Source organism: Gobius niger (assembly GCF_951799975.1).
Source record: "Gobius niger genome assembly, chromosome: 4".
NCBI classification, from domain to species: domain Eukaryota; kingdom Metazoa; phylum Chordata; class Actinopteri; order Gobiiformes; family Gobiidae; genus Gobius; species Gobius niger.
This window is the reverse complement of record NC_136855.1, coordinates 2,780,123-2,807,738: the sequence shown is the minus strand read 5'-3', so window position 1 is coordinate 2,807,738 and position 27,616 is coordinate 2,780,123. Positions and strand designations below refer to the sequence as shown.

At 42.3% G+C, this 27,616-nt stretch overlaps 1 protein-coding gene across 4 annotated transcripts; it reads right to left on the bottom strand.

Annotated features, from left to right (window-relative positions):
- Positions 1-453: 453 nt before the first annotated feature.
- LOC306962082 (troponin T, fast skeletal muscle isoforms-like) lies at positions 454-27,616 on the bottom strand. Of its 4 annotated transcripts, XM_079555126.1 has the most exons (14): positions 27,581-27,616; positions 14,553-14,582; positions 13,923-13,936; positions 10,944-11,075; positions 8,916-8,933; positions 8,051-8,071; positions 4,762-4,777; positions 4,645-4,690; positions 4,422-4,538; positions 4,273-4,350; positions 4,081-4,194; positions 1,954-2,066; positions 1,744-1,875; positions 454-610 (listed from the first exon to the last, which is right to left on the bottom strand). In XM_079555126.1, the coding sequence occupies exons 2-14, from the start codon at positions 14,564-14,566 to the stop codon at positions 574-576; spliced, it is 852 nt and encodes a 283-aa protein (XP_079411252.1). In that variant the 5' UTR covers positions 14,567-14,582; positions 27,581-27,616; the 3' UTR covers positions 454-573. The 4 variants fall into 4 exon arrangements, with proteins under 4 accessions (XP_079411252.1, XP_079411253.1, XP_079411254.1 ...); XM_079555127.1 differs by lacking the exon at positions 8,051-8,071 and having other exon boundaries at positions 4,762-4,780; XM_079555128.1 differs by lacking the exons at positions 8,051-8,071; positions 8,916-8,933 and having other exon boundaries at positions 4,762-4,780.

Here is a 27,616-nt window from a genome sequence, read left to right as displayed (position 1 = left end):
GTGTCATTTCAAAACCTGCAAATTCTGACCTCCCACTTTGAGCGTTCTATCTTCATAAATGAAAAGGGAAGCCAGGCGCAATATTAAAGTATGGCGAGGTATGTTTTGTCTGTTTCATGGCATGTATGTAATTTCTGTGGTTTATCATTAACATGTATAAGATGATTAGTGGCCGGTGGATGAGTATCCGAGCCAAGAAAATAAATTGAACATGAGTGAGCATTAAGCTCAGAGGACACTTTTAGACACCAATTTGTATCTAAAGTCTCTGATACAACTCAGCTGTTCATCTGATCCAGCTGTGTCTCGCTGACTGTGAGATCATTTCTGTTAATATTGGTGTCAGAAGATTTAAATGTGGTCTCCTTGGTCAAGGCCAAGCCGGCTTGTTGGCCTAGATGGTAATGTTGGGCTTTGTCACACAATGGAGCTGTAATGAAACGCACTCTCTGAAATGGTTCATCGTTTTATTCTACTCCAACTCCATCACAAAGGTCATCATCGAGGTCACTTCCTGTGGCGCTTTGACGTCTATTCCTCCATTTGGACTCCGCTTCCTGCAGAGCGGTGACATCACTTCCTGCGGCGGCTGGCGGCGCCCTTTTTGCTGCTGCAGATTTAAAACAGAAACAGACAGATGCTTCAGAGAAAATGTGAAACGTAAAACTGTCATTAGTGAAGTGGAATCATCAAAAATACATCTGAGCAGCAGGGACCTGTTTTTGTTTTATTTGACCAAGTTTTCAAAAGAAATCCTTTTATATAGGTGTGTATTTGACCTTTTAGTGACCTATGGACTGTAGGAGTCTTTAGTGTGGCGCCTTTGCTTTTCATCTCGCTTCTTTATGACCCATCAATAGAGATGGTTCCATCAGCAGAGAAAACCCAACAGAAAAGAATGACTAATGCTTACCATGCTAACCACCACCGACGACAAGGTATTTGTTTCCCACATAAAATCATCCACAATGCACCTTTATGTGACTAATACTGTTTCCGTATCATTTCACATCATTACTGTGCAGTTCATGGACATCTGAGGTTTCATTTGTTCATGTTTATGTGGACTGTTCATATCTGGTAAAAAGTCATGTCAGTGGCGCCCAGGGCTGGACTGCTGGACCAGTGGGCCGGTCAGACCAGATGAGTGAACAGGCCTGTTCACTCAAATAATGATCTAAACATCAGTAGAATTTGCCGTTTGTATTGTGGGCCGGTGCGTTGCATTATGTGACTCACCCTCCTGCCGCTCGTCGACAGTGTGCGCAGTCTGGTTTCCACTGAAAGGATGTTTTTTGCCCTTTTGGGACTTCTTTTTCACTCCACACCTCCCTAACTCTGTTGAACTCAGTTTCACTATTTCATTACCTACATCTACAGTGGGATCAATTGGTTGGTTTTGTGAAGTTTATTTGTGTCACAGTCGTGAGAGGAACCTCCTTTAAGGGAACATGCATTAGTCATGAGTGCCATGAGGCTTGAATTCAGCGGAAACAACAAGTAGCTATTGTCCTTGATTTTGTCTTTTTTGTTTTATTTCTGAATGTAATTGTTAGAGCGCCAGTCTTGACCCAAAAGTCCCAGGCTCATTTTGTTCTGCCAGTCCAGCCCTTACGAAACGGTAGGCTAATGAGAAGCACGCCAAACTGTCAGAATGAGTTAATTGCAGATTATTGTACGGTTTCTTTGTTTTTCTGTTTTCATGGCTGTATTTGTTAGTACTGTTGGGTTTCTTGTACGTACTGTTTCTGCAGCTCGTCGATGCGGTTCCTCAGGGAGACCACCTCGTACCTCTGCCTCTTCAGTCGCTCGACGTAGTCGTACTTAATGGCCTCCAGGTTGTGCAGGCAATCCCACAGCTCCTTTGCCTTTTCCCTGAGACAGTAGGACAGTGCAGTATGTGTTAGTGAGGGTTTGGGTGAATACACGGCTGGAGGAAGTACACGTGAGTACCTGAGCAGGTCCTCGCTGAATTCATGGACTTCCAGGGGCAGACATCTCTCAGACAGAATCTTCTTCTTCTTCTCTCTCTCCGTCGGCTTCTTCTTCCCTCGTTTCCCCTCCACCTGCCGCAGCCAATCACAGAGCAGCATTAAACCCGGCTGGCCAATCACAGAGCTGTGTTCATGTTTCAGACTGTGCGGTGTTTGGCAGGTCATTAATAAAGTGAATAAGAGTGGGTCGAGGGTTGATCCTTGTAGGACTCCTCACAGTTTCAGACCCACACTCATTTTCACTGGTTCTGTTTTATTAATAACACAGTATTTATTTATTTACTATGGTGGTCGTTTATCAAGGCAGGTGCTAAATAGCGGGTGCGAGCTGAAATATAAAATCTGCAATTTGCACTCCCATATACCATTTGGTGTTGCCTGTATTACATCAGGCCCTCAAATCTGACATGTAAATAAGACACTGCTGCGTGAATCATGACTTTGCTGCTGATCCACTTTTGCACATGTTGCTCCCTTTGCACTTTGCACATGAGCAAACGCTTGGTAAATGCCCCCATGTGTACAGTCAGGTCCATGAATATTGGGACATTGACTAATTTCTTATGTTTTTGACTCTATGGAAAAAAATGTAGTTAAACTGCAGACTTTCAGCTTTAATATAAGAGTATTTACATCCAATCAGATGAACAGTGTAGGAATTACACAAGAGCCTCCCACTTTTCAAGGGACCAAAAGCAATGGGACAAAGTAACAATTATGAATATTATTATTATTATTATTATATTTTTAGCATTTGGGTGCAAATCCTTTGTTGTCAATTACAGCCTGAAGTCTACCTAAAGTCACCGGACTCTGGGTTTCATCCCCGGTGAGGCCTCTACTGTAAATGTCTTCAGTTCCTGCTTGTTCTCAGGACATTTTCCCTTCAGTTTGGTCTTCAGCAAGTGAAATGCTGCTTATTTGGATTCATGTCAGGTGATTGATTTGGCCACTGAATAACGTTCCACTTTTTTTTTCCAGCTGTAAAGGTTTTTGGCAAACTGTAATCAGTCTCCTGTTTTTGAGGCCATCCACCTCCTGGACAGTGTTTTTGATCTGACCTGTTGTTGTGAAGGGTTTTCTTCACCAGGGAAAGAATTCTTTGGTCATCCACCACATTTGTCATCCATGGTCTTCTGGGTCTTTTGGTGTTGTTGTGTGTGTTCTTTTTTATAATAATATTCCAAACGGTTGATTTAGCCACGCCTAATATGTTTGCATCTCTCTAATGGGTTTGTTTTGAGTTTTCAGCCTAATAATGGCTTGCTTCACTGAAACTCTTTGGATCTCATACTGATAATTAACAGCAACAGTATCCAAAATACAAATGTCACAGTTGAAATGAACTCTGGACGTCTCATCTGTTCCTTATAAATGTGATAATGAGGGAAGAGCAAACACCAGGTCATGGAACAGCTGAGCAGCCACTTGTCCCGTTACTTTTGGTTCCTTAAAAAGTGGGAGGCTCACATGTAAGCGGTTGTAATTCCTACACCGTTCATCTGATTTGTAAATACTCTCAAATTAAAGCTGAATGTTGTCTGATTTTAAATCGATTGTGGTGGATTATAGAGCCAAAAACATAAGAATTGAGTCGATATCTATGGACCTGACTGTATTTAATGACTTTATCGTCAGGGACATCTCGAGTTCGCTCCACAGGGGCGGAGCTGGAGAGGTGGGGGTGGTACCATTCTCAGTGGGTTGCGAGCCTATTCCAGGGAACTATTTTTTTTCCATCAAACTGTGTAGAAACACAAAGTTTGTTCAAATGAATGTTATTGGGTTGTTTTGATCATAATGTCAGTCATAAAGGCATATCTACAACTGGTTTGATATTTGACAAAAAACATTTTTCTTTGGGTCACGGCTTGTCATCCTAGAATAACGGTGGGTCCCGAAGCCGTTCCAGTTGAGAACCCCTGGTTTCGGCGCGTGCATTTTCCACAGTGACCTCTGTGTGACCGCAGTGGGTGAATCTAAAGCTGCAGGAAAGTAGTTCTGATCAGACACATGGACAACAATAACTAAGTCTAAAACCCCAGCGGCTCGTTCCGTCTGTTTGACCTAGCTTAGCCCGGTTTACCCTCTGTAGATGGCTGGCATAGCCGGAACCCATGTTGGTCAGGGCGATCTTCTTTTTGGCATCGTCGTCGGTGCGTTTCTGATGGTCCAACTCTTCCTTCCTGATGCGCTCGGCCTGGAACACAGCAGCCAATCAGAGATGTACAGAGAGTCTTTAACAAGGGAACCGCCTCCTCCTGATCCCGGGCCTCACCTCTCGTCTGGCCTGGCGCTCCTTGTCTTTCTCAGCTCGGATCCTCTGCTGCTCGGATCTCTCCGCACGACGCTTCTCCTGCAGCACACGAGACGTTTGGTTGGATAACGGTAATGGTAGCCACAGTAGCAGTATTGAGTATTCCTTACAATCCTCTCCTTCAGCCCGATCAGCTCCTCCTCTTCTTTCTTGCGACATTCGAAGTGAGCGTCGATCAGACTCTGCAGCTCCACCAGGTCCTTGTTCTGACGCTTCTTGTGGATGTCCTACAACAGCAACGAGAAGCCAACAAATCAGCACACGCTGTCACAGCCCCAACGGCAGGAAAACCACTCACAATCACAGAACAACCCCCTCTGCCCTGAAACTCACATCAAAGTCGACCTTCTCTCCGTCAGGGATCTTCGGAGCGGACGGCCTGGAACACAAGGTGACATTCAGACCGCTTTGAGTCTACAACCTTTGCATTTCAAAAGATAAAACACTCACTTAAATTTGGGCTTTTCTTCTGATCCAAAACAGATGAAAGACAGAGACAGAGAGTTAGAGCTGAGGAAAGACCTGGAGAGAAGGTTTAGTTGGTTTGACCAAAGACACGGCACTAGGATTAATGTGAGACTGGATTCAAACTGGGGCGACACTGGGACGAGAACTGGACTGAACTAGGATTTGAGGAGGGTGCGGCAGGACTAGGGTGTGGATTGTACAATTTATTTAGTCTTCAAAGATGATTGATGTCACCCTGACCCTATAGAGAACAGACTTGTGTAGGAAACATTGGAGCAACCCAACGATGACAAGAGCAATTCCCGAAACACGGCAGAAGTTGCGAAAGTGACTTCAAAAGTATTCAGACATGAACCTTTTGGCGCTGAAGCCATCGTCAGGTGAATAAGTGAACAACTCCAGGTGGCATCCTTCAGTAGGGTGTGGATGGCACCCAATAAATGGCCATGTTTATACAATAAACATTTGGAAAAAACATGCCGATTTGCTGGGCACTGTTCTTTTAATTCATCCACCCCAAGATCCTCACTCATTTGTCTGATGATAGCCTTAGCGCCAAAACATTGTTAAAGAGCGGTTATACGACACTGTTTTGCTAGAAGGTTCCTGGTTTGATCCCTGGACGGGGCCTCTCTGTGGAGTTTGCATGTTCTCGTGTCTGCGTAGGTTTCCTCTGGGTTCTCCGGTTTGTCCTCGACTATAAATATGCACAATACCTCTTGGTGGGCCTTTCCTGGTTAAATACATCTTTATTACTATAGCTTCAATTTTGTTGGTTGGAAAATGTAATATTGATCTAAAACAGCAAAACATCCAGTAGTTTCACTTCCAGATCCTATAAGTGAACTAAAATAAGATCCTCTCACTCTCCCTGCTCTTGCTCCCCTTTGTTTGCGCAGCTGTTTCAATAAGAGAAGAGACCAAATGCATGTAATGAAGCTATGACGAGTGTTGAGAATTAAGATTAGCTGGAGATGGATGTGTAAGGAAAGTATTTGCTGGGTACGCAGGACCTCATGAGGAGCTTTTTGGAAAAAGGAGCTGCAGTTGGGTCGCAAAGAACAGACACTGAGGAAGATCCAGATATTACTGAAAGATGAGTGGCTGGAGACACAGCTCCAGGTTTTGTTGTTTTTGATGAAAGAACAATAACATTATAACGTGGTAAAAAAAAAAACGCTACTCCGCTAATGTCTTTAATGAATAAAATAACTTTTGCCAGACAGTGTGCGGGAATTTCTCTTATCCCTGGACGTCCCACTGCACATCTAAGCGTAGTATTGCGAGCTGCACTCCAACGTCTGTCAAACTTCAGGCTCCTGACGCGCAAATTATCTGAAGCTCTGGCCAATTCGAGGGTTCTGCTCTTCCAAAATTTCATCCGATGGGCGGGGGAGCGACTGAATTTTGCGATGCATTATGGGTAACAATAGTCTTCGCAAGTTCCGATTCTGCCGGAGCGTTTTCACTCGCTCTGATTGCTTCATCTTCTGCTGAGAGAGGAATACAACTCTGTAGCTGATATTTTATGATGCAGACTTCGACTGTTCCGACTCCCTACATTTGGGACTCGTACCTCCCGCCTCCCCTCCTGCCTTCAGCGGACACTTTTAGCCACGCACTGCCCCGCTGTACGGTCTCCCGCCCGGCCCGGAGCCTCGAAGGCCGGGCAGGATAGCTAAGCATTGCCCCGGTGTCTGTGAGCTGTCCCTGGGAGACTATAGTAAAAAGCACTGACAGCCTCTGATTATTTCTCTGCCCAATACAACTTTATCGAGTCTGTGTTTTCAACGTGAGAACATCAGCCATGTCAAAAAGCCGAGCTGCTAACCGCTCGCCCGGAGCTAACTAGCTCCTTATCAGCGCATAGATCCGGTGAAAACAAGTATTATGCAATAATAACGTAAATACAGCCGGTAACTATATAAAGCAGCCTTTGAGATGATCACACACTGAGCCGGGCTTGATACATTTGTGGTTTATTGTGGACTTTTCATCAACAATGAGCTGTAGGCGATTGTAACAAGCTAACGGGGCTAACCTGGAGTAATAGTCCTTTATTCGGACATATGGGCTGGATATGTGCTTAAATACTAGGGAGATCCTTGCGTAGATCGTGTGTGTAGCTTTAGTTGAAGATCCAGAGGACATGGCAGTAACAAAGAGGGACTAGTTAGAACCAAAACAGCAGTTCTTTTTCAGTCAAGAGCTCCTTCCTACGCTTCAGAACACATTTAAAATCACTCGCCCCTGACGTCTAAATCAATCAGTGGTTTTGTAAAGCCCAAGATCACAACAGGAGTCGCCTCACAGGGCTGCACAAACCATTAAGGCAACAAAACAGAACAGAAAAGTCTCCATGGCGTTCAGTCTGAATGCAGTATAACAGCAGCAGGAAGTGTCATTTTTTTTCTATCACAGCACCGCTCAGTGGATGAAATTTTGGGAGAGCAGAACGCCTGAATTGCTAACGATGTTTATTTTCTTAGAAAAGTCGAACACGGTCAGCACTGCAGCTCTTTATGCAGATGTTGGATTTTTTGTCAATTCACAAGAGGAGCGATAGGACAACTGCCTCAGCAAAGAAGATTCCATAATATTAGTCGCAAGCCCTATTTGAAGCGTTTGTCCTTGTCTCACAATGACCTGTGTTTTTGAGCTTCACTTTCAGACGACCAAAATCATACAGTGTGCACAAGGCATAAGGGAGCTGGTTAGCACTGGGTTGGGACTTGAGGAGAGTCGGGGAGGAGTTTGAAAGGACCGGGGAAGGACTTGAGCTGGAGAGGAGAGTGAAGTTAGTGGAAATGTATCACAGCAGTTCACCCTGAAACAGTCGAGTATTTCACACAGATTGATGAAATATGAAAGATTATGTTCAAATAAAGAAATTCAAATGGGAGAGAAGAAACAACGACACAGAAATCTGAACCAGGACTTGACGGTTCGCCTCATGGTTCAGCAGGGAACGGTTGGTACGTTTTGTTGGAAGCTGGAGTGACAAAACATTCCCTAAATTAAGAAGAGGCTAGTGGCGCCCCCAGAAGGTTTGCTGTAACATGGTAATGGGGGCTTTCCATGTGTCAAAAACAACTTCATTAGTTTCTAAGAAGTAAAGCAAATGACAAATCTGAAGTCTATGGTTGTAGTGGGTGACACAGCCCTTCGGTGTCCCTGAGACTGGAGACACTCAAAGGCCTAAGTCCCGGTCCTGGTTCAGACTTGTGAGCGTGGAGGAAACACTTGCACTGATGAGAATGAGCAGAGCTACCATCCTGGTCCCCTTCGTCGGCTGGAGCCATGCGAAAGAAAGCATAGACACAAGGTGAGCGCCGCGGAGCAGAACGGGACAGCACAAAATGGGACGGAAACAGCACGACATCGCACGGAAAACAAACGACACGGCAAAAATGGCAACACACACACGGCACGAACGAAAGCGCACACACACAGCACTGCTCTGCACACGCGTGTCAGTGTGACGTGTCATGGATGTAAGTCAGATTTTAAATGTTTATTGGGGTCACACTCATGGATATGAGTCTGTGTGGGGTAGGGCTGGGCACCTTTCCATTTGATTTTCAAAGCCAGACTTGAAATATAATACCTGAAGAATCCTTTTTTGATACATATCCTACATTAACCCTTGCCTAGAACCATAAAACAAAAAGCCAATTTTCATTTAATCCACAACATTTCTTATCATTTTTTGTCATTTATCTGAGCTGGAGCTACCAAATAACTTTGTTTAGAGCTCTGTCAGGACACCCGGCGCCAAAACTCGGCATCTAAAGACCATTATTTGTTCCCGTATCTGTTTTTGGCATTCCAGCAGTGCGTTAATACTGTACAGATACCGTTTAACTGTACCCAGCCCTAGTGTGACACATTTGTTTGGACATGAGCAAACAGGAGATTCAACCAGAATGAGTAGGATCACAGTAAATAGTCATTAGGTGCAGTGACTGCTGTAGTACCCTTTAAATGGTAGCATTGCAGTACTTGAAGTCGTTAAAGTAGTCATGTTGCATGTAGTAGTAGTAGTAGTAGTAGTAGTAGTAGTAGTAGTAGTAGTAGTAGTAGTAGTAGTAGTAGTAGTAGATTTGTGCATCTAAAATGGCGGAGCGTGGACCTACCTTCCTCCTCGTAGGCGTCTGCAGCAGAAGCAATGAAGCAAAGCAGAAACAATATGAGTTCAACTGAGCAGAACCAGGTCTGGACCAGGTCTGAGCCCGGACTTCAGTTACTTGAATTTCAAATGGATCCAAGAAGCAGCAGGTCAGGAGGTAAGCACTTCAACTTTTTGAGTCACGATGATTGTGGGAGAAAATATTGCGATTTTACCGATTATTTACGATTATCGACCTAATGAAAGGAAACGACTGAGATGATTAGTTTTTGTCTTTAAAATGCTTTATTAACACTTTCATTCACTGTTTCTGTGAGCGTTTTCCTTTCTGTTTATTACGATAAAGCAGAGGAGCATTAGCTTTTCATTTGCATCCTGAGCCGGTTATGGAGGCTATTTCTGAACATTTGTACAACTTTATTGGGAAGTCTGAAGTCTGTTTGTTCCTTGACTTGGACATTTACAGCGAAAGATTATCCAGACGATGTTTCAACAGAAACAACACCTTTTCAAAATACCCTAAATGGACCTACACTGCTGACTTCAATCGTTTCTGTGGGTGGATGCCATAGACTTATGTTCTTTTAGTGGGTGCCCAGTCAAAAAAAAGAGGAAAAAGACAAGTTCAGGATCAATCTCACAAACTCATGGTTCTGAGCTCGCCGCGCTACCTATAGAGCTAAACGAGTGGAGCGATGACTAGCTGCTGCACGTAGATTAATGTTATGAACCGCCCCGTGCTCATGTCTTCGTAGAAAATAGAGCAGCGGCTTTACAAGTTAGCCGATATTTATTGAATCGTTTTGTAATTAGGGCAAATTTCGCCTGGGTGCCCACTCATAACTTTGGGCACCCACGGGATCGGCGGAGGAGAGCGTCCTTCTGCCCTGCTCAACTATCGGTGAGTGTACACGCTTGCTTGTTCCGTGCAGCGACTACCGGTTAATCTGAACATCTCTAACAGGAGGTGGGCAAGTTCAGGCCCAGGTGCCAAATCCCTGAACGGTTTGGAACAAATGACGCAAATATGTTGAACGTTGTGACGTGGACCTTCTGTGGTCCGTGGGTCAGACCTGGACAGACCTTCGTGGAGGACATTCGGCAGCGACACAAGCACGTAATAAATGAACGGAACAAACTTGGATCTTTGGGTCGGTCAACCTGTCCCACAGTTTCACCCAGAAAAATAGATTATGTTGAAATGGCTCAAACCTGAGGCTCTTACCTGATGGGGACACCCAGACTGTCCACAAACACACACATCTACACACACAGAACACGCTTTGGGCCCAGTCCTTCTACAATAATAACTGCGGTTCTCTGAAGACTCTCTCCACTGTGGATGGGTCAGGACTAATCGTGAAATCTCGTAAATCTCAGAAAATCTTTTCAAAAAGTCCACCACTAGGTATAATGTTCTTTCATGGGAGAGTCGATGGCGTTGTGAGCGCAGAATCATTATAATGGGCTTTAAAAATGTGGACGACAGTTTCAGTGTTTCATCTATGACACGACAAAATCCAGTTTCTTTACTGATGACTTGATTTTGAAAGTAACTGTTGAAGATTAGACGCAACTTTTTCGTTACATTTAGCAGCTGCCACAAACTACGCTAATACTACTTAATTTACGTAAATGCTACTCTGTTCTATGGTCGTTCTGTTGTCAATAACAGATCTGTGTGAATGAACTTCTAACATGGTGGAAAGATTGAAAAGTCCCGTTCTGTGGGACATGCCTCCAGCACAAATGTCTAATTTCACGGTGTTTACAGAGGTGGGATTTTCTGAGATTGAGACTTTTGAACAGCAGCGTGTGGGACAGTCCTGGATCCTGGTCCAGATTCTCCAGAGCACAGGGTCTGAGGACGTTGGGCGACCATGGTTCAGGACTCGCTCTGAGCAGAGCAGAGCACACGTTGCAGCGTCACACGGAGAAACTGAACCGGACTTCAGTTCTCCTCTGCAGAACCATGGCCGGGTCTGGACTTGGTCGACTCACACACATGGATGGGCCAGAGTGGACAGACACCTACCTTCTACTGGCTCTGGCTCAGGTTCAGGCTCGGGTTCTGGTTCTTCCTCTGGTTCTTCCTCTGGTTCTTCCTCTGGTTCCGGTTCTGGCTCGGCCTCAGGAGCCACCTCCACCTCCACCACCTCGTCCTGAGCTACAGCGCCACCCACAGGCCCCGAGAGGAAGCACACATGGAGATGACACACAGACAGACAGACAGACGGCCAGAACCACATACAGCAGTAAAAGAGGACACGATGAGACCAGCATTGGGCACCACATACCAGCAAGTGTGGGTCAGAGCACGGGAGGGCATGGGGACATGTGCTACGGTATGTTGGAGGCGGAGCTTTGTCTTGGGTTCTGTTTTTATTCCACATTTTAAACTAACGGTTTGGAGAGCTGAGCAGAATTTGTACCTGTCGTTGCACCATTTGAGACGGAAGCACAAAAACTCCAACTGAGCATGTGCAGAGCGATGCGCCGCACTTTACTGTCACATTAATGACGATGGGTGTACAATGCAGTTGAGTTTGACCAGTAGAATGTTATTATAATTTACGGCTTCGGATGAGAGGTGGGGCAACAGCATCGAGCTCGGCTAACTGTTCACTGTTAGCGTGTTTCAATCTGTCAATCTTTAGTTATACATTTTATGTAACACAAAGGGTTTTACAGATTAAAAACAAACTAAAAAAAATCCCCTCGCTCCCACCTCTTCCCATAAAACAAAAACATCTACATTCATATTCACCCCATCCATTCCCACAGACGTTTAATTCAAAACAGAATAGCTTTGACTGACAGACTGAGATTAGAGAATAGATATTTAGATTTGCTGCTGATTTAAGTCTGACATATTTAAAAGGTGCATTATGTAGCTTTTTATGGAGAAACAAGTTGATATTAGTGCGTATTTGACCTTTCAGTGACCCATCAGCTGTATGCGTGGTCAGCCTGGCACCTTTACTTTCCATCCTAGTGGCCTCTAAGGATTTCTGGTAGGTTTTCACTCCTGATGGGACCATCTCCATAGTCATGTGTACTGAAATATTTTTAATCCTGGAGCATCTCTGAAGCCCTTGTGATGGAAAGTAAAGGTGCCCTGCGAACCACCCAAACAGTCAATGGGTCCCTGAAAGGTGTTTTACGCACACAGGACTAAAAGTTCTTTTCATGTGGAGAAATGGCTCTCAAACACAGACTGTGATTGAAAATAACACAGAGGTGATTATACCTCCATTTGAAAGTTTGAAGCGGAATCACACGACCATCAGCAAATCCAAATACCTACTTGCGATGTACTAATTTGATGATTAATTTGTGAGTCTGTATCAGAGGCACTATCATAAGTTTAAAGCAGGACTTTTAAAAGTTATTTAGTTAAAAATAGATTTGAAGATGCTAGCATTTAGCCTAGCTAGATGCTATATTATAAAAAACATTTCTAATTGGACAAGCTCAGCTGTATTCAACACCATCACCATTAAAGTGATGCACATGTGCAGTTTCTTCCACTTCAAATGGTGCAGTGACAATGTTCCTGTTTGGATTAGGATCCAAAATGGCCACGACTGGCATTGTTGGTCACATGACCGACAACAAAAAGAACTTTGCGCCCCCTGCTGGTGAAAGGGTTCCAATGAGGAACGGGGACTGATCGGAAAGATTTGTTCTGAACAGAATCACATTTCTGCAAACGTCTCTCCTCTGTGGGCGGGGCTGAGGGGGTGGTGCTGAAGGAGGAGGGGGCGTGGCTAAAAGAGGACGGCCTATGGAGGGCAGTTTGCGAAATGTGATTCAAACAAAGCCCAGATCGAGATCCGAGTGAAGCAATGAAACGGAGAACACGCCTGTCTCACACTGATGACATCACAGGTCACATGATGAAGAGAAAGCTCTGGCGCTTCGTCGGATCAGTTTTCTGCAAAGAACCATCCTCACGCCCGACCCCTGACCCTCAAAGCGTGTTGTTGTTGTGGCTCATTTTCAGAGACTAAGGGCGTTTTTCACTCGGGCTATAGTTAGGTCGACCTAAAGGGGCTTTTAGGTCACCAGGCTGAACTACTCTTGCTTTGACGCCTCTTTTTACGCCAAGAAAGAATGAATCCGCGCTGCTTTGGAATAAATGCAGTTGGAACTAGGGCGGACTCGGGCCGACCGACAAGGATCCAACATGTGTGAAAACGGCCTAATATTCGGAGAGAAGTGGATTCCAAAGTGTTTGTTTGTCTTCTGCGTTTCTAAGCAGACGGTCCAGGGCCCACGTTTCTTTAGAGTAAGAGCTCATCCCTGTCATCAGTGCACAGTGAAAGCCCATTTGTCTCTGTCCTCAGACCAGCCTTTTACAAACCTGCATGTTCTTCCAAGAGCTGCTTTTTTGTTACACAGGCTGGCTTTTCCCCTGGAGGAGATGCTAGGGCAGGGCAAGTAATCAAAATCGAAATTGCAAACTCTACTTTGGTCAGTCTCAATCATCAATCATGAGACTTTATAAATCAACAGGTTTACAGCCATTTCTTTCAACCTAGTTTTTGGAGATTAGACGAGACAATGGGAGAAAGCATTTGTGTTTGTTTGAGCTAAGGTTTGACTAAAAGGTGCATCTCGGATTCAGCTGAAGGCGAGCTTTTTCAGGAGAGTTGCCATCTTTCTTTTGATTTCGCAAAGATCTCCATGAATGCCAGCTGCTTTCTTTATGTGTCACTGAAATGGATCCTTGACCTTCAGATCTTAACCTTTGTTCCATGTCTTGCTCAAACAATCTTCAAGGCCATCTACACGATTCAGACTATGTTAAGTTTGTCAGAATGAGCACTGCTTTGAGGGTGAGGTCAGGAGTTTGTTTTGCAGAACCTGGATGTGACCGACACACTCCACATCCACACGAGCCACAGAGAGAGAGAACGGTTTACCTGACGCCCCGAGAGAGGGGGAGAGGAGAGGGAGACAGAGAGAGGAGGAGAGAGGAGGAGAGCAGGGCCAAGAGCAAAGTCCTCACCTTCGATCTGCTCCCTGGAACACAAACACAGGAGGAGGTCAGACTCCACTGGTGATGGGCTGAACGCCTCAGTTGAGCAGCAGCACTGTGTGTCATTTTAAAGCTACGGTGATTAGGAAGGAAATTGAGTCAGGTTTGAATTTATGGTTTTATTTTGTGATGTATTAGTTAGGAAGTGGATATTTAGCCGGGACAGGCTTTTAGTTACGCTGTTGTGCTGTAACTTGCTCCTTACTCACATGATTACATTCTCCTGTTCACGGAAAAATAGTGAAGGGAATTGAAAAGACAGTCCCGGCTAAATATCCACTGCCCATTAGTTACAAAGAGTTGCTCAGATGGGTTTTGGATCTTCTTTAGTTTTTCAATAAGATTCAGATTCAGAAGACTTTATTTCATTTGCAACTTCCCAGCCAAACATATGTTTGTTCAGTCCAGAACTGGAAAGTTAGGAGCTACTAAGCGATACACCCGTGTGAAGTCAACCCCTCACAGCCCCTCAATTCACTCCAATGGTTTGTGAGCGACCGTTTCTGAGTTGTTGATTTATTATGTTATATTTGACTCGTTATTGAATATGATTGTGTGTGTGTGTGTGTGTGTGTTTGTGTGGTTCAGTGTGAAACTCACTCGGTGTCAGACATGTCGCCGACTCTTCCCCTGAAACAGAACAGATCATTAAATACAGTCACAGAAAAAAAAACCTTGTACACAGTTCACTCTCCGCTCCATCCTCCTGCAACTCAAGCACACAGCTCCATGGGCCCCGCAGCAGCAGAACCACAGCCTCTGCAGCCTCACAAAGACCACAGTCAGGCCCAAGGCTCAGACCTTCATGATTTTTTGAAGATTGTAGACTAGAAGTGAGTGTTTATATCTGTTCAATCGACAGCGAAAATTTAAAAATGACGGCATTGTTATGTCCAATTGTCTTTCCTTTGTTTGATTTTTGTTTCTGCGTTTGTGACTGTAAAATGTAGTATTTGTGCATTCAAAATGGAATTAACAAGCATTAAATTTGACTTGCTTCTGCCTGTATGAACTCTGCCCTCCTACAACAGTACAAAACGAGGCCAAAAACATGCAGACACTAATCTGTCCTGTTGAATGGTGGTTCCCCACCACATGCCCCTTGAGTCCTTCATTTACACTCCAATTAATGAGTAAATTATCATTAAAAGACTTTTTTTTTTTAAATATATCAAAATACTGTTCAGTCTTGCTTTCTTTTTGGATCATAGAAAAGCTAAGTCATCGACTGGACGGGTGTCCCTGTGTTGTTGACGCCCATCGACTCGCTAATGCTAATTGAGTGATACTGTAACCAACTTGAGTGGGATCATGTTGGCAGTTTTGGTTCCCTCCTCCTGGGAGGAGCCTAAGTCTTAAAGACCACTCCAGTTTAGGTTAACTGACTAGAAGCAAAACGTCAACTTTACCAAAGCAGTTGATGATTTAGCTTTTCTATGATGGATACTCCCTGATGAATGACAGCCTTCACAAACAGACACTCCTTATTAGATCTGAAATATTTCCAAGCGCCTCCTGGGGTCCCCGTACCCCTGGTTGGGAAACACTGCTGTAGAGGAAACACTACATAAAGGGCCAATCCTACCCAAGAGACTTCCGGAGACTGCCGTGACTGGAAGTATCCGCTACGTTTCCACAACTCTGACTGACTGCGTGCACACAAAGGGCCTATCTCACCTGCCAACCAGGAGACTAGCTGGAGACTCCAGTTTCCGCTGGTCACGGAAATGTCCCTTAGAGATAAGGCGAGTCTCCAGGTCGTACGATTTCAGTGGAGTCTCCGCATGGTCTCTGAGAGGTCTACACAGCCTCAAGCAGCTGTGGAAATGTGGCAAATCCTCAACCTGTGAGACGTTTCTGTGACGTCCCTGCAATGTCTCCGAGATCTGTCAGATACTGAGGAGATCTCAAAGAGTCGTAAGGAGTCCCCGGGTACTCCAGTTTCCCCAATCACTAAAAACATGTACAATAGGCCAGGATGAATGAGAGTGTGACTGTGGGACAATAGCCCATGGCTACAATCCAGTGTGGTGTGTTCATTGACACGCACTGTCCCAACCAAATAAACCAGTAAGTAAATAAAATGATTTAAATGAAAGGGACATCACAGAGACCGCTCTCCTCTGAAATCGAACCTGTTTGTTTTCACCTGGACAACCTGGAGACTCACCTTATCTCCGGGGAATGCCTCAGAGACATCTCCATGACCAATGTGTGTCTCTAACTGGTCTCCAACTAGTCTCCAGGCTGGTGAGACAGGCCCGTTAGTGAACGCAAAATAGGCAAGCCCTGTCAACGGGGCTTTTGACCAGATACCAGTCGCCTGAACGCAGCATTAGTCCACTGATTAACGGTCTATCATCCAGTGCTGTGGTTTTAAACCTGGACATACACCACTGGTTTACTCTCTAACATCATTGTGTCGTTGGTAAATGACACCGTCCCCTGTTCCAGGCTGAGGTGTCAGCTGCATGACTCAGTGTGTTGGCTCTGAGAATGAAAGACATTTGGTTCTGTTGGTATTTGTTGAAATGTGTCGAAATGAGGCGTCTTTTGAGGGTCAGGCTTCAGTGAATGTGTCGAAGCAGATCTGACAGTAATAAACCAACACTGTGATTTAGAGCCTCGTTGTCGGGGCAGATTGGAGCCTGTTGTGCATGTTTTTATTGGGCATGTGCCACAGAAGGACAGGGGACAGGTCTCTGTGTTGGCGCAGTGTATTTCTGGAGCGGATCGTGTTTCGGGGCTTTGTTTGAGCCGCAGCAGCTGCTCCGTCCTTCACTCTCAGCTCCACACCCTCCGCCAGGCCAAACACTCCAACTGTGAGGAGCTTTGTGTGCCAGTCCGTCAGAAACGTTCCAAACCAGGGATAACCGCTTTAACTGTGAGGAGCTTTGTGTGCCAGTCCGTCAGAAACGTTCCAAACCAGGGATAACCGCTTTAACTGTGAGGAGCTTTGTGTGCCAGTCCGTCAGAAACGTTCCAAACCAGGGATAACCGCTTTAACTGTGAGGAGCTTTGTCTCTGAGTCACTAATGTTCGAAAATCAGGGGGAGGCGAGTTTAGGTATTAAAACACCAAGGGCAGAACCTCCCAATTTTCGCCTGAAATAAAGCACAAATGCCAGGGCCACACATACAACAGGGTGACCTGCTTGGAAATATAAAAATAATTAATGCTATTTTTTGGATTACAGGTATTTTATCTGTACATTTAGTCTATGTATAAACATTTATTATTTATTTATTTTTTCCCAGTTGGAGCATTCTACCAATGACTGTTAGAGAAAGAACCACATATGTCTCATTTAGAGACAACTAAAAGAATGACCTCTTGGTCAGCAAACATGTGACCACTAGGAGGCAGCTATGCTCACAGGGACATGATTTTACCATGAATAGGTCTGTGAGTGTGAGGGGGAGGAAGAAGCATATTTTAGTAGTTTATCGATCGGGTGTCTTGTTGTACATGCTGTGCTGTTTGTATATGTGTGGACTGTATGCCATGTTTTGTATATGTGTGTACTGTATGTCATGTTTTGTATATGTGTGTACTGTAAGACATGTTTTGTATATGTGTGTACTGTATGTCATGTTTTAGTATATGTGTGTACTGTATGTCATGTTTTAGTATATGTGTGTACTGCATGTCATGTTTTCTTATATGTGTGTACTGTATGTCATGTTTTGCATATGTGTGTACTGTACGTCATGTTTTGTATATGTGTGTACTGTATGTCATGTTTTGTATATGCGTGTACTGTATATCATGTTTTGTATATGTGTGTACTGTATGTCATGTTTTGTATATGTGTGTACTGTATGTCATGTTTTGTATATGTGTGTACTGCATGTCATGTTTTGTATATGCGTGTACTGTATATCATGTTTTGTATATGTGTGTACTGTATATCATGTTTTGTATATGTGTGTACTGTATGTCATGTTTTGTATATGTGTACTGTATGTCATGTTTTAGTATTTGTGTGTACTGCATGTCATGTTTTGTATATGCGTGTACTGTATATCATGTTTTGTATATGTGTGTACTGTATGTCATGTTTTAGTATATGTGTACTGTATGTCATGTTTTGTATATGTGTGTACTGTATGTCATGTTTTAGTATTTGTGTGTACTGCATGTCATGTTTTGTATATGCGTGTACTGTATATCATGTTTTGTATATGTGTGTACTGTATGTCATGTTTTGTATATGTGTGTACTGTATATCATGTTTTGTATATGTGTGTACTGTATGTCATGTTTTGTATATGTGTGTACTGTATGTCATGTTTTGCATGTGTGTGTACTGTATGTCATGTTTTGTATATGTGTGTACTGTATGTCATGTTTTAGTATATGTGTGTACTGTATGTCATGTTTTAGTATATGTGTACTGTATGTCATGTTTTGTATATGTTTGTACTGTATACCATGTTTTAGTATATGTGTGTACTGTATGTCATGTTTTGTATTTGTGTGTACTGTATGTCATGTTTTAGTATATGTGTGTACTGTATGTCATGTTTTGTATATGTGTGTACTGTATGTCATGTTTTAGTATATGTGTGTACTGCATGTCATGTTTTGTATATGTGTGTACTGTATGTCATGTTTTAGTATATGTGTACTGTATGTCATGTTTTGTATATGTGTGTACTGTATGTCATGTTTTAGTATTTGTGTGTACTGCATGTCATGTTTTGTATATGCGTGTACTGTATATCATGTTTTGTATATGTGTGTACTGTATGTCATGTTTTGTATATGTGTGTACTGTATATCATGTTTTGTATATGTGTGTACTGTATGTCATGTTTTGTATATGTGTGTACTGTATGTCATGTTTTGCATGTGTGTGTACTGTATGTCATGTTTTGTATATGTGTGTACTGTATGTCATGTTTTAGTATATGTGTGTACTGTATGTCATGTTTTAGTATATGTGTACTGTATGTCATGTTTTGTATATGTTTGTACTGTATACCATGTTTTAGTATATGTGTGTACTGTATGTCATGTTTTGTATTTGTGTGTACTGTATGTCATGTTTTAGTATATGTGTGTACTGTATGTCATGTTTTGTATATGTGTGTACTGTATGTCATGTTTTAGTATATGTGTGTACTGCATGTCATGTTTTGTATATGTGTGTACTGTATGTCATGTTTTAGTATATGTGTACTGTATGTCATGTTTTGTATATGTGTGTACTGTATGTCATGTTTTAGTATTTGTGTGTACTGCATGTCATGTTTTGTATATGTGTACTGTATGTCATGTTTTAGTATTTGTGTGTACTGCATGTCATGTTTTGTATATGCGTGTACTGTATATCATGTTTTGTATATGTGTGTACTGTATGTCATGTTTTAGTATATGTGTACTGTATGTCATGTTTTGTATATGTGTGTACTGTATGTCATGTTTTAGTATTTGTGTGTACTGCATGTCATGTTTTGTATATGCGTGTACTGTATATCATGTTTTGTATATGTGTGTACTGTATGTCATGTTTTGTATATGTGTGTACTGTATATCATGTTTTGTATATGTGTGTACTGTATGTCATGTTTTGTATATGTGTGTACTGTATGTCATGTTTTGCATGTGTGTGTACTGTATGTCATGTTTTGTATATGTGTGTACTGTATGTCATGTTTTAGTATATGTGTGTACTGTATGTCATGTTTTAGTATATGTGTACTGTATGTCATGTTTTGTATATGTTTGTACTGTATACCATGTTTTAGTATATGTGTGTACTGTATGTCATGTTTTGTATTTGTGTGTACTGTATGTCATGTTTTAGTATATGTGTGTACTGTATGTCATGTTTTGTATATGTGTGTACTGTATGTCATGTTTTAGTATATGTGTGTACTGCATGTCATGTTTTGTATATGTGTGTACTGTATGTCATGTTTTAGTATATGTGTACTGTATGTCATGTTTTGTATATGTGTGTACTGTATGTCATGTTTTAGTATTTGTGTGTACTGCATGTCATGTTTTGTATATGCGTGTACTGTATATCATGTTTTGTATATGTGTGTACTGTATGTCATGTTTTGTATATGTGTGTACTGTATATCATGTTTTGTATATGTGTGTACTGTATGTCATGTTTTGTATATGTGTGTACTGTATGTCATGTTTTGCATGTGTGTGTACTGTATGTCATGTTTTGTATATGTGTGTACTGTATGTCATGTTTTAGTATATGTGTGTACTGTATGTCATGTTTTAGTATATGTGTACTGTATGTCATGTTTTGTATATGTTTGTACTGTATACCATGTTTTAGTATATGTGTGTACTGTATGTCATGTTTTGTATTTGTGTGTACTGTATGTCATGTTTTAGTATATGTGTGTACTGTATGTCATGTTTTGTATATGTGTGTACTGTATGTCATGTTTTAGTATATGTGTGTACTGCATGTCATGTTTTGTATATGTGTGTACTGTATGTCATGTTTTAGTATATGTGTGTACTGTATGTCATGTTTTTGTATATGTGTGTACTGTATGTCATGTTTTGTATATGTGTGTACTGTATACCATGTTTTAGTATATGTGTGTACTGTATGTCATGTTTTTGTATATGTGTGTACTGTATGTCATGTTTTGTATATGTGTGTACTGTATGTCATGTTTTAGTATATGTGTGTACTGTATGTCATGTTTTGTATATGTGTGTACTGTATGTCATGTTTTAGTATATGTGTGTACTGTATGTCATGTTTTAGTATATGTGTGTACTGTATGTCATGTTTTGTATATGTGTGTACTGTATGTCATGTTTTAGTATATGTGTGTACTGTATGTCATGTTTTGCATGTGTGTGTACTGTATGTCATGTTTTGTATATGTGTGTACTGTATGTCATGTTTTGCATGTGTGTGTACTGTATGTCATGTTTTGTATATGTGTGTACTGTATGTCATGTTTTAGTATATGTGTGTACTGTATGTCATGTTTTGTATATGTGTGTACTGTATGTCATGTTTTGTATATGTGTGTACTGTATGTCATGTATTGCATATGTGTGTACTTTATGTCATGTTTTGTATATTGTATATGTGTGTACTGTATGTCATGTTTTGTATATGTGTGTACTGTATGTCATGTTTTGCATGTGTGTGTACTGTATGTCATGTTTTGCATGTGTGTACTGTATGTCATGTTTTAGTATATGTGTACTGTATGTCATGTTTTAGTATATGTGTGTGTACTGTATGTCATGTTTTGTATATGTGTGTACTGTATGTCATGTTTTAGTATATGTGTGTACTGTATGTCATGTTTTGTATATGTGTGTACTGTATGTCATGTTCTGCATGTGTGTACTGTATGTCATGTTTTGCATGTGTGTACTGTATGTCATGTTTTAGTATATGTGTGTACTGTATGTCATGTTTTGTATATGTGTGTACTGTATGTCATGTTTTTGTATATGTGTGTACTGTATGTCATGTTTTAGTATATGTGTGTACTGTATGTCATGTTTTGTATATGTGTGTACTGTATGTCATTTTTTGCATGTGTGTACTGTATGCCATGTTTTAGTATATGCGTGTACTGTATGTCATGTTTTGCATGTGTGTGTACTGTATGTCATGTTTTAGTATATGTGTGTACTGTATGCCATGTTTTAGTATATGTGTGTACTGTATGTCATGTTTTAGTATATATGTGTACTGTATGTCATGTTTTGTATATGTGTGTACTGTATGTCATGTTTTAGTATATATGTGTACTGTATGTCATGTTTTGCATGTGTGTGTACTGTATGTCATGTTTTGTATATGTGTGTACTGTATGTCATATTTTGCATGTGTGTGTCCTGTATGTCATGTTTTGTATATGTGTGTACTGTATGTCATGTTTTGTATATGTGTGTACTGTATGTCATGTTTTGCATGTGTGTGTCCTGTATGTCATGTTTTGCATGTGTGTGTACTGTATGTCATGTTTTGCATGTGTGTGTACTGTATGTCATGTTTTGTATATGTGTGTACTGTATGTCATGTTTTGTATATGTGTGTACTGTATGTCATGTTTTGCATGTGTGTGTCCTGTATGTCATGTTTTGTATATGTGTGTACTGTATGTCATGTTTTGCAGTACTCATGTATGTTCTGTGTTGATGGTATGTTTTTAGCCCATGACACTGCAGATGGAAATGAGCTCTGAGCTAAATCGGGCAGATTTAAAGCACTGGTTGTCTGTTCATTAATGTACATTGTCCTATTGAAATAAAGCAATACATGAAATGAAAAAAATACTCCACCACATTTCTATAAAGGCTCCAAAGTCTAATCATGCACATTCTATGAACAGTAGGTGGCGCTGTGCAGATGAACTGTCAATGCCACTGACTCATGACAGCTCACGTGTAGAAAGATAGATTTCCTTTGGCTTGACCAAGACAGAGCTGGAGAGCACATATTGACTATTTGGGTTGACCATACACAACACCAACAAATCATTTTTCACAATTATGTAATGTAAAATAATTGTTGGCCCCTAAAAGTATGTTGTAAAAGTAGTCATTTGTGAAAAAATCAGCCTGATGCCTGACATTTGCGCCATATTATTCGTTGATGTTGTGTATAGTCCACCCCAAATAGTCAATTATGTGACAAAAAAGGTTAACCCCTTTTCGTCACATGACACCGAAGGACGGCCGTGATGGTAAAAAATACCCATTTCTTCACATTTTGACTAAAAAGGTTCAAAATTTGGTATAATCCCTTTAATATTTGACCTGCACTTTTACTCAAGAAGCGAGAACCACTTTGACTCTGGAGGCCTTTTCGAGGGGACTTTCCTGAACAATTGAAGCCTAAATTAAAAAATGATGCAGGACTGAAGAAGTCTAAACCCGTCCCCGTCCTCCTCGGTCTGTGGTCCAGGCTGATCCGGGACAGCTGGGCCTGAACTCGACTCCTCACAATCTCAGGACTGTGATTCCTCCAAATCCCCAAAGACCCAGTGTCAGGTCTAAATCCAGGTCCAAGGTCAGGGAAGTCCAGAGGAGTCTTCCCAATCCACAGTCTGGGCCAGGATCCTGTCGGGACCTGGGACGCTTGATTTAAACAGTGCTTTCCCCGATAAAGTCTCTATGTTCTTTAGGCACACCGCACCCCCCTTTTTTTACGTTATTTAGTTACCGTAGAGTAAACTTTGTTGGCACCGTAGATCCACATTTGGGAAAGAGAAACAGAGCCTGTGTCTAAATATGAAGCATTTTCCTCAAGCGCAAACGAGGAAGTCAGAGGCTAAACTAGCATAGCGTTAGCATTAGCGTTAGCGTGGCGGGTCTGAGAGATCTTACTCAACTACCTCTGACTCTAACGGTTTGATAACGGAGTGAATCAGGAAAAGCAGCTTCAAAGTCCGGAGCTAAAGTCGTCTTATCAAAACAAAGTAAAAACAGATTTAAAATTAACGAGAGCATTAAAGGTTAATTACGGAACTTTATAAGTGGGAAAAAAACCAACAACTTAGTGCGTATTTGACCTTTCCATGACCTAATGGCTGTATGAGCGGTCAGCATCTCGCCTTTACTTTCTATCACGGTGGCCTCTATGATGCTCCAGGAATCAATTATTTTTAGAGCTTCTGGTAGGTTTTCACTGCTGACAAACCCTCGCCATGGTTACGTATACAAAGCTTGCATAAAACCTACCAGAAACCGTACAAAACTATTGATCTCGGAGAGTTGTAGTGACCACCATGACCTAATTTATCGTTTGAAGTTGTATGTTTCAGGGCTAGCGCGAGCCGTTCAGAAGACTGACTCATTTTATACAGTTGTTTTTAAAGATGATTGAGTGTGTATAAAAATAAAACTGTTTTAAAACCAGTTTCTCAAATCAAAGACAAATGAATTCATTTCAAGAAAATGCGACTTAAATCTGGGTTACTTTTCACAGAGTGATGTGATCTGGATCTAAGCCTGATGGGACTCGGAAGGTCAGCCCTTTGATGAGGTGGGAGCTGGTGAGAGAAGTTTGAGAACCACTCCCATAATGCCGTGCAGCTGCCCCCCTCCCTCTCCTGCGTGAGTGGGGGATTAAGGGACAGGGGGGCCCCTAAGTCCAGTCTAGCTCAGGGGTCACAGCCGGCTCCGTCAGAGGGACCAAGAGGGAGGTCTCTGGACCCGGCCCAGAGTCCTGAGGGGCCACGGCTAAATCCAGCCACATCTAAACCAGGATCAAGTTCAAGACGTCCTTCAAGAGTCCCATCTCCTCCAGGACAATCCCCCAGGGCCAAAGCGGACTACAACAGGTCCAAACCAGGACACTTTCGACTACAACAGGTCCAAAACAGGACACTCTGGACTACAACAGGTCCAAACCAGGACATCCTGGACTAAAACAGGTCCAAACCAGGACACTCTGGACTACAACAGGTCCAAACCAGGACACTCTGGACTAATACAGGTCCAAACCAGGCCAAAATTGACTAAACCAGGGTAAACCGTTCTAAAACAGGTCCTAACCAAGACTAAGCCAGGCCAAACCATACTAAATAAGGTCCAAACCAGGTCAAACCGGAGTAGAGCAGGTCCCATTAGAGACTAAAACAGGCCAAACGGAGACTAAACCAGGTCCAAACAGAGACTATACCAGACATTAACAAGTCTAAACCAGTCCAAACCAGACTAAGCCAGCTAAACGGGACTGAAACAAGTCTAAACCAGGCCAAACCGAGACTAAAACGGGCCCAAACCCTCGTTAAACCGAGTTCCTACCCTCACCTCTGGTCATGTGATTTGGATAATGACCAAAAGGACAAGATCACAGATAATAGTTTCCTTCACAGGGTGGCTGGGCGCACTTTCATAAACTGTTCTAGGGGGCACCTCGGGGTCCCCTAGAACAGCTGGAGGAGGTGTGCATGAAGAGGGAAGTCTGGGCGTCTCTGCTCAGGCTGCTGCCTCCGCGACTTGGCTTCGGAGAAAGCTGAAGAAAATGGATGGATGCACACGGAAATATTCAGAGTAAACGCTCTAATGTACAAATATAGTCTATTGCACTAAACATGTACTGAATCATTAAAATCTATATAAATCCAAACCAGTCTCTTCAATGGCTCTTTTATAAGAAACGATCCTAAAGATTCGGCTCCTGTTTAAGAGCCATAACTCCCATCTTTGACCAGGGCACAGCTGCGGGTGAGATTATTGTTTAGAAGCGGAAACTGTCCAGTTTTGTACGGACAGGGCTCCCATTTGTCGCCTCCAATCCTGACCCTGACCCTAACGCTGAAGAGGGAAGTGTACAGGGCTACACCACTGGGGTATAAGTTCCCTGGTTGTGTCTGTGTCCATGTAAACCCAGCATTCTGGCTTTAGTTTTTCCTGCAAAAGTCAATATCCAGGTTATTGGAAACCAAGACACAGGATTGTGCCATGTCAACATGCAACAGCAGAAACTTTCCTCCAGCATTTGTATCTGGTACCTGAACTAAACATCCAGTGCTGTGTCCACTTAAAACTTTACAGCAGGAACAGGGCAGTTCTCAGCGAGCGTTTACTTTGAACTGACTGGCAAAAAGGACAATACAATGCTGGAGGCGACGCTAAAGAGGAAAACCACAATGAAGCTAGTGCTAGCTAACAACAACGCTTAGCTTTTGGCAGGATCGGTCCTTCCAATGTCATCAACAAACTCGTACATTTATATACCATTAGTCTAAATCTATTGAGTATGTTGTATGTTCAGTATAAACAAAAGTTCTTTTGGTTGAAAAACTGCACAGTTTCTGACGGGGCCGAACTGTTTACATAAAGCGAACGAAGTTAAGCTTTAATAAGTCGGCTCTAAGTCGTTCATGCTCATTATTGTTGCCTATCGCTCTGATTTGCCCGCATACAAAATCAAGCTCAGTGAAGTGACTTTATTATGTGATTGTTACTGAATACATTTACTGGTATCGGGCTGTTTGTGTGAGTTAGTTATATATATATATATATATATATATATATATATATATATATATATATATATATAGGCTATATATAGGTGTTTATTACTGGTAACGGATGAGGACTCTAATAATAATAAAAATCGATTTTATATAGCGCTTAATACTTAAAGGGACTATACACAAGTTGGTCATTTTCATACTCACTACTGACACCTGAGGTCTTAACGTGTAACTACAGTGTCAATATTAAGCTCGTGTATGACGGTACTTCGGACCCGAATTGACACCTTTCTGAGTGACAGTGCAGGATTTTAGAGGCAGTTGTGGTGAACAGGTCTGGGCTCATTCTACATTAGGACATGGTGGAACATGTAGGGGGAGGAACATACTTAGTTTTAACACTTTTAAACTCTGTATAGTCTCTTTAAAGATGCTTTACAGTGCATTATTCATTCACTCCATACTTGGTGGTGGTCAGCTCCTATAGTAGCCACAGCTGCCCTGGGGTAGACTGACGGAAGCGAGGCAACCAGTCACTCACACACACTCGCACACACACGCGCACACACACGCGCACACACACACGCGCACGCACGCACACGCACACACACACACAACGGTCTCCCATCCAAGCACTGCCAGGCCCTTCTGGCCGGGATCAGGCAAAGCAAAGGTGGTTTGGCCCAACGCCTCACTTTCATAATAAAGTAAGAGTAATGCAGAGCTAACAGAGCTAACTGAACGAGTTACTTTTGAAAGTAATCCAAAAATCCAAGAAAATTATCCAACACTACTGAGTAGGAGCATCCTGGTTTCTCTGTACACATCATATCCAGGATATTGTCAGGACCAGGATGTGACTGATGGATGTGTGATCGGTGCTTTGATTCAAGAGTCTTGTGCTCCATTTGGCTGTTGTTTTGGTGGCACACAAATACATTTTCTCTCTTGAACGGCCCTTCAATATGAAAGGTGCGAAAGGCGTCTCTAACACAGAGACAGGAAGAGTCAAAGGGACCATGGAAAACTGTAGGCTCGGTCACAGCTTTTGTTTGGGTACGAGATGCAGTTTGCATCAGATGCTGTTTCTGCTCCGCTGTCCCGGAGAACACTCTACTAAGCCCATTTAAAAAAAACAATACATGTACTTTCAGACCTGTCTTAATTCTCCTTTAGTCCTGGTTTAGTCCTGCATGTAGAGGGTTTAGCAGGAGTTGCATGATTATTATTATTATTGTACGTTCAGCAACAACTAGACCATCACGCAAAGATCTATTTTTTTGCATTTGTAGAATTGTGAGTGAAAACACAAAATGGACACTGAGGGCCAAAAAGACCTTTGCATTTAAGGTAAGGTACAAAGTAACATGTGAATTTATCCATTGTGCTAAACTGATGAGAGCAGAATAAAATAAAATAAAACCATAGCATCTTATTTTACACATTACAATGTCCCATCAGTCATTTTATGCAGAAGAGAAAGTTTGTTTCTGTTCCATATGCAGATTACTAAGTTGAATAGATATATATAATGTCACTTTTCCAAAATGTCCATCCTCCCCGCTCACCTTCACTACAAACTCTTACGACAGCCACATCTGGGCCACGCCCTTTACACCCTCTGAGAGAACAGCAAAAGCAAACGCCGGCTTTCAAAGTTACACAGTGTAAGGTTAGAGAGTTTACCTGGAGCAGCAGAGTCCTGGTTTAGTCCTCGTCCAG

Bases quoted from the DNA above. Each gene is read 5' to 3' on its own strand.
- LOC306962082 (XM_079555126.1), bottom strand. The intron at 4,539-4,644 runs GTGAGTTTCAGG...TTGCTGTTGTAG, and splicing joins GAGAGAAGGTCGACTTTGAT to GACATCCACAAGAAGCGTCA. The intron at 1,876-1,953 runs GTACTCACGTGT...CTACTGTCTCAG, and splicing joins TTCAGCGAGGACCTGCTCAG to GGAAAAGGCAAAGGAGCTGT.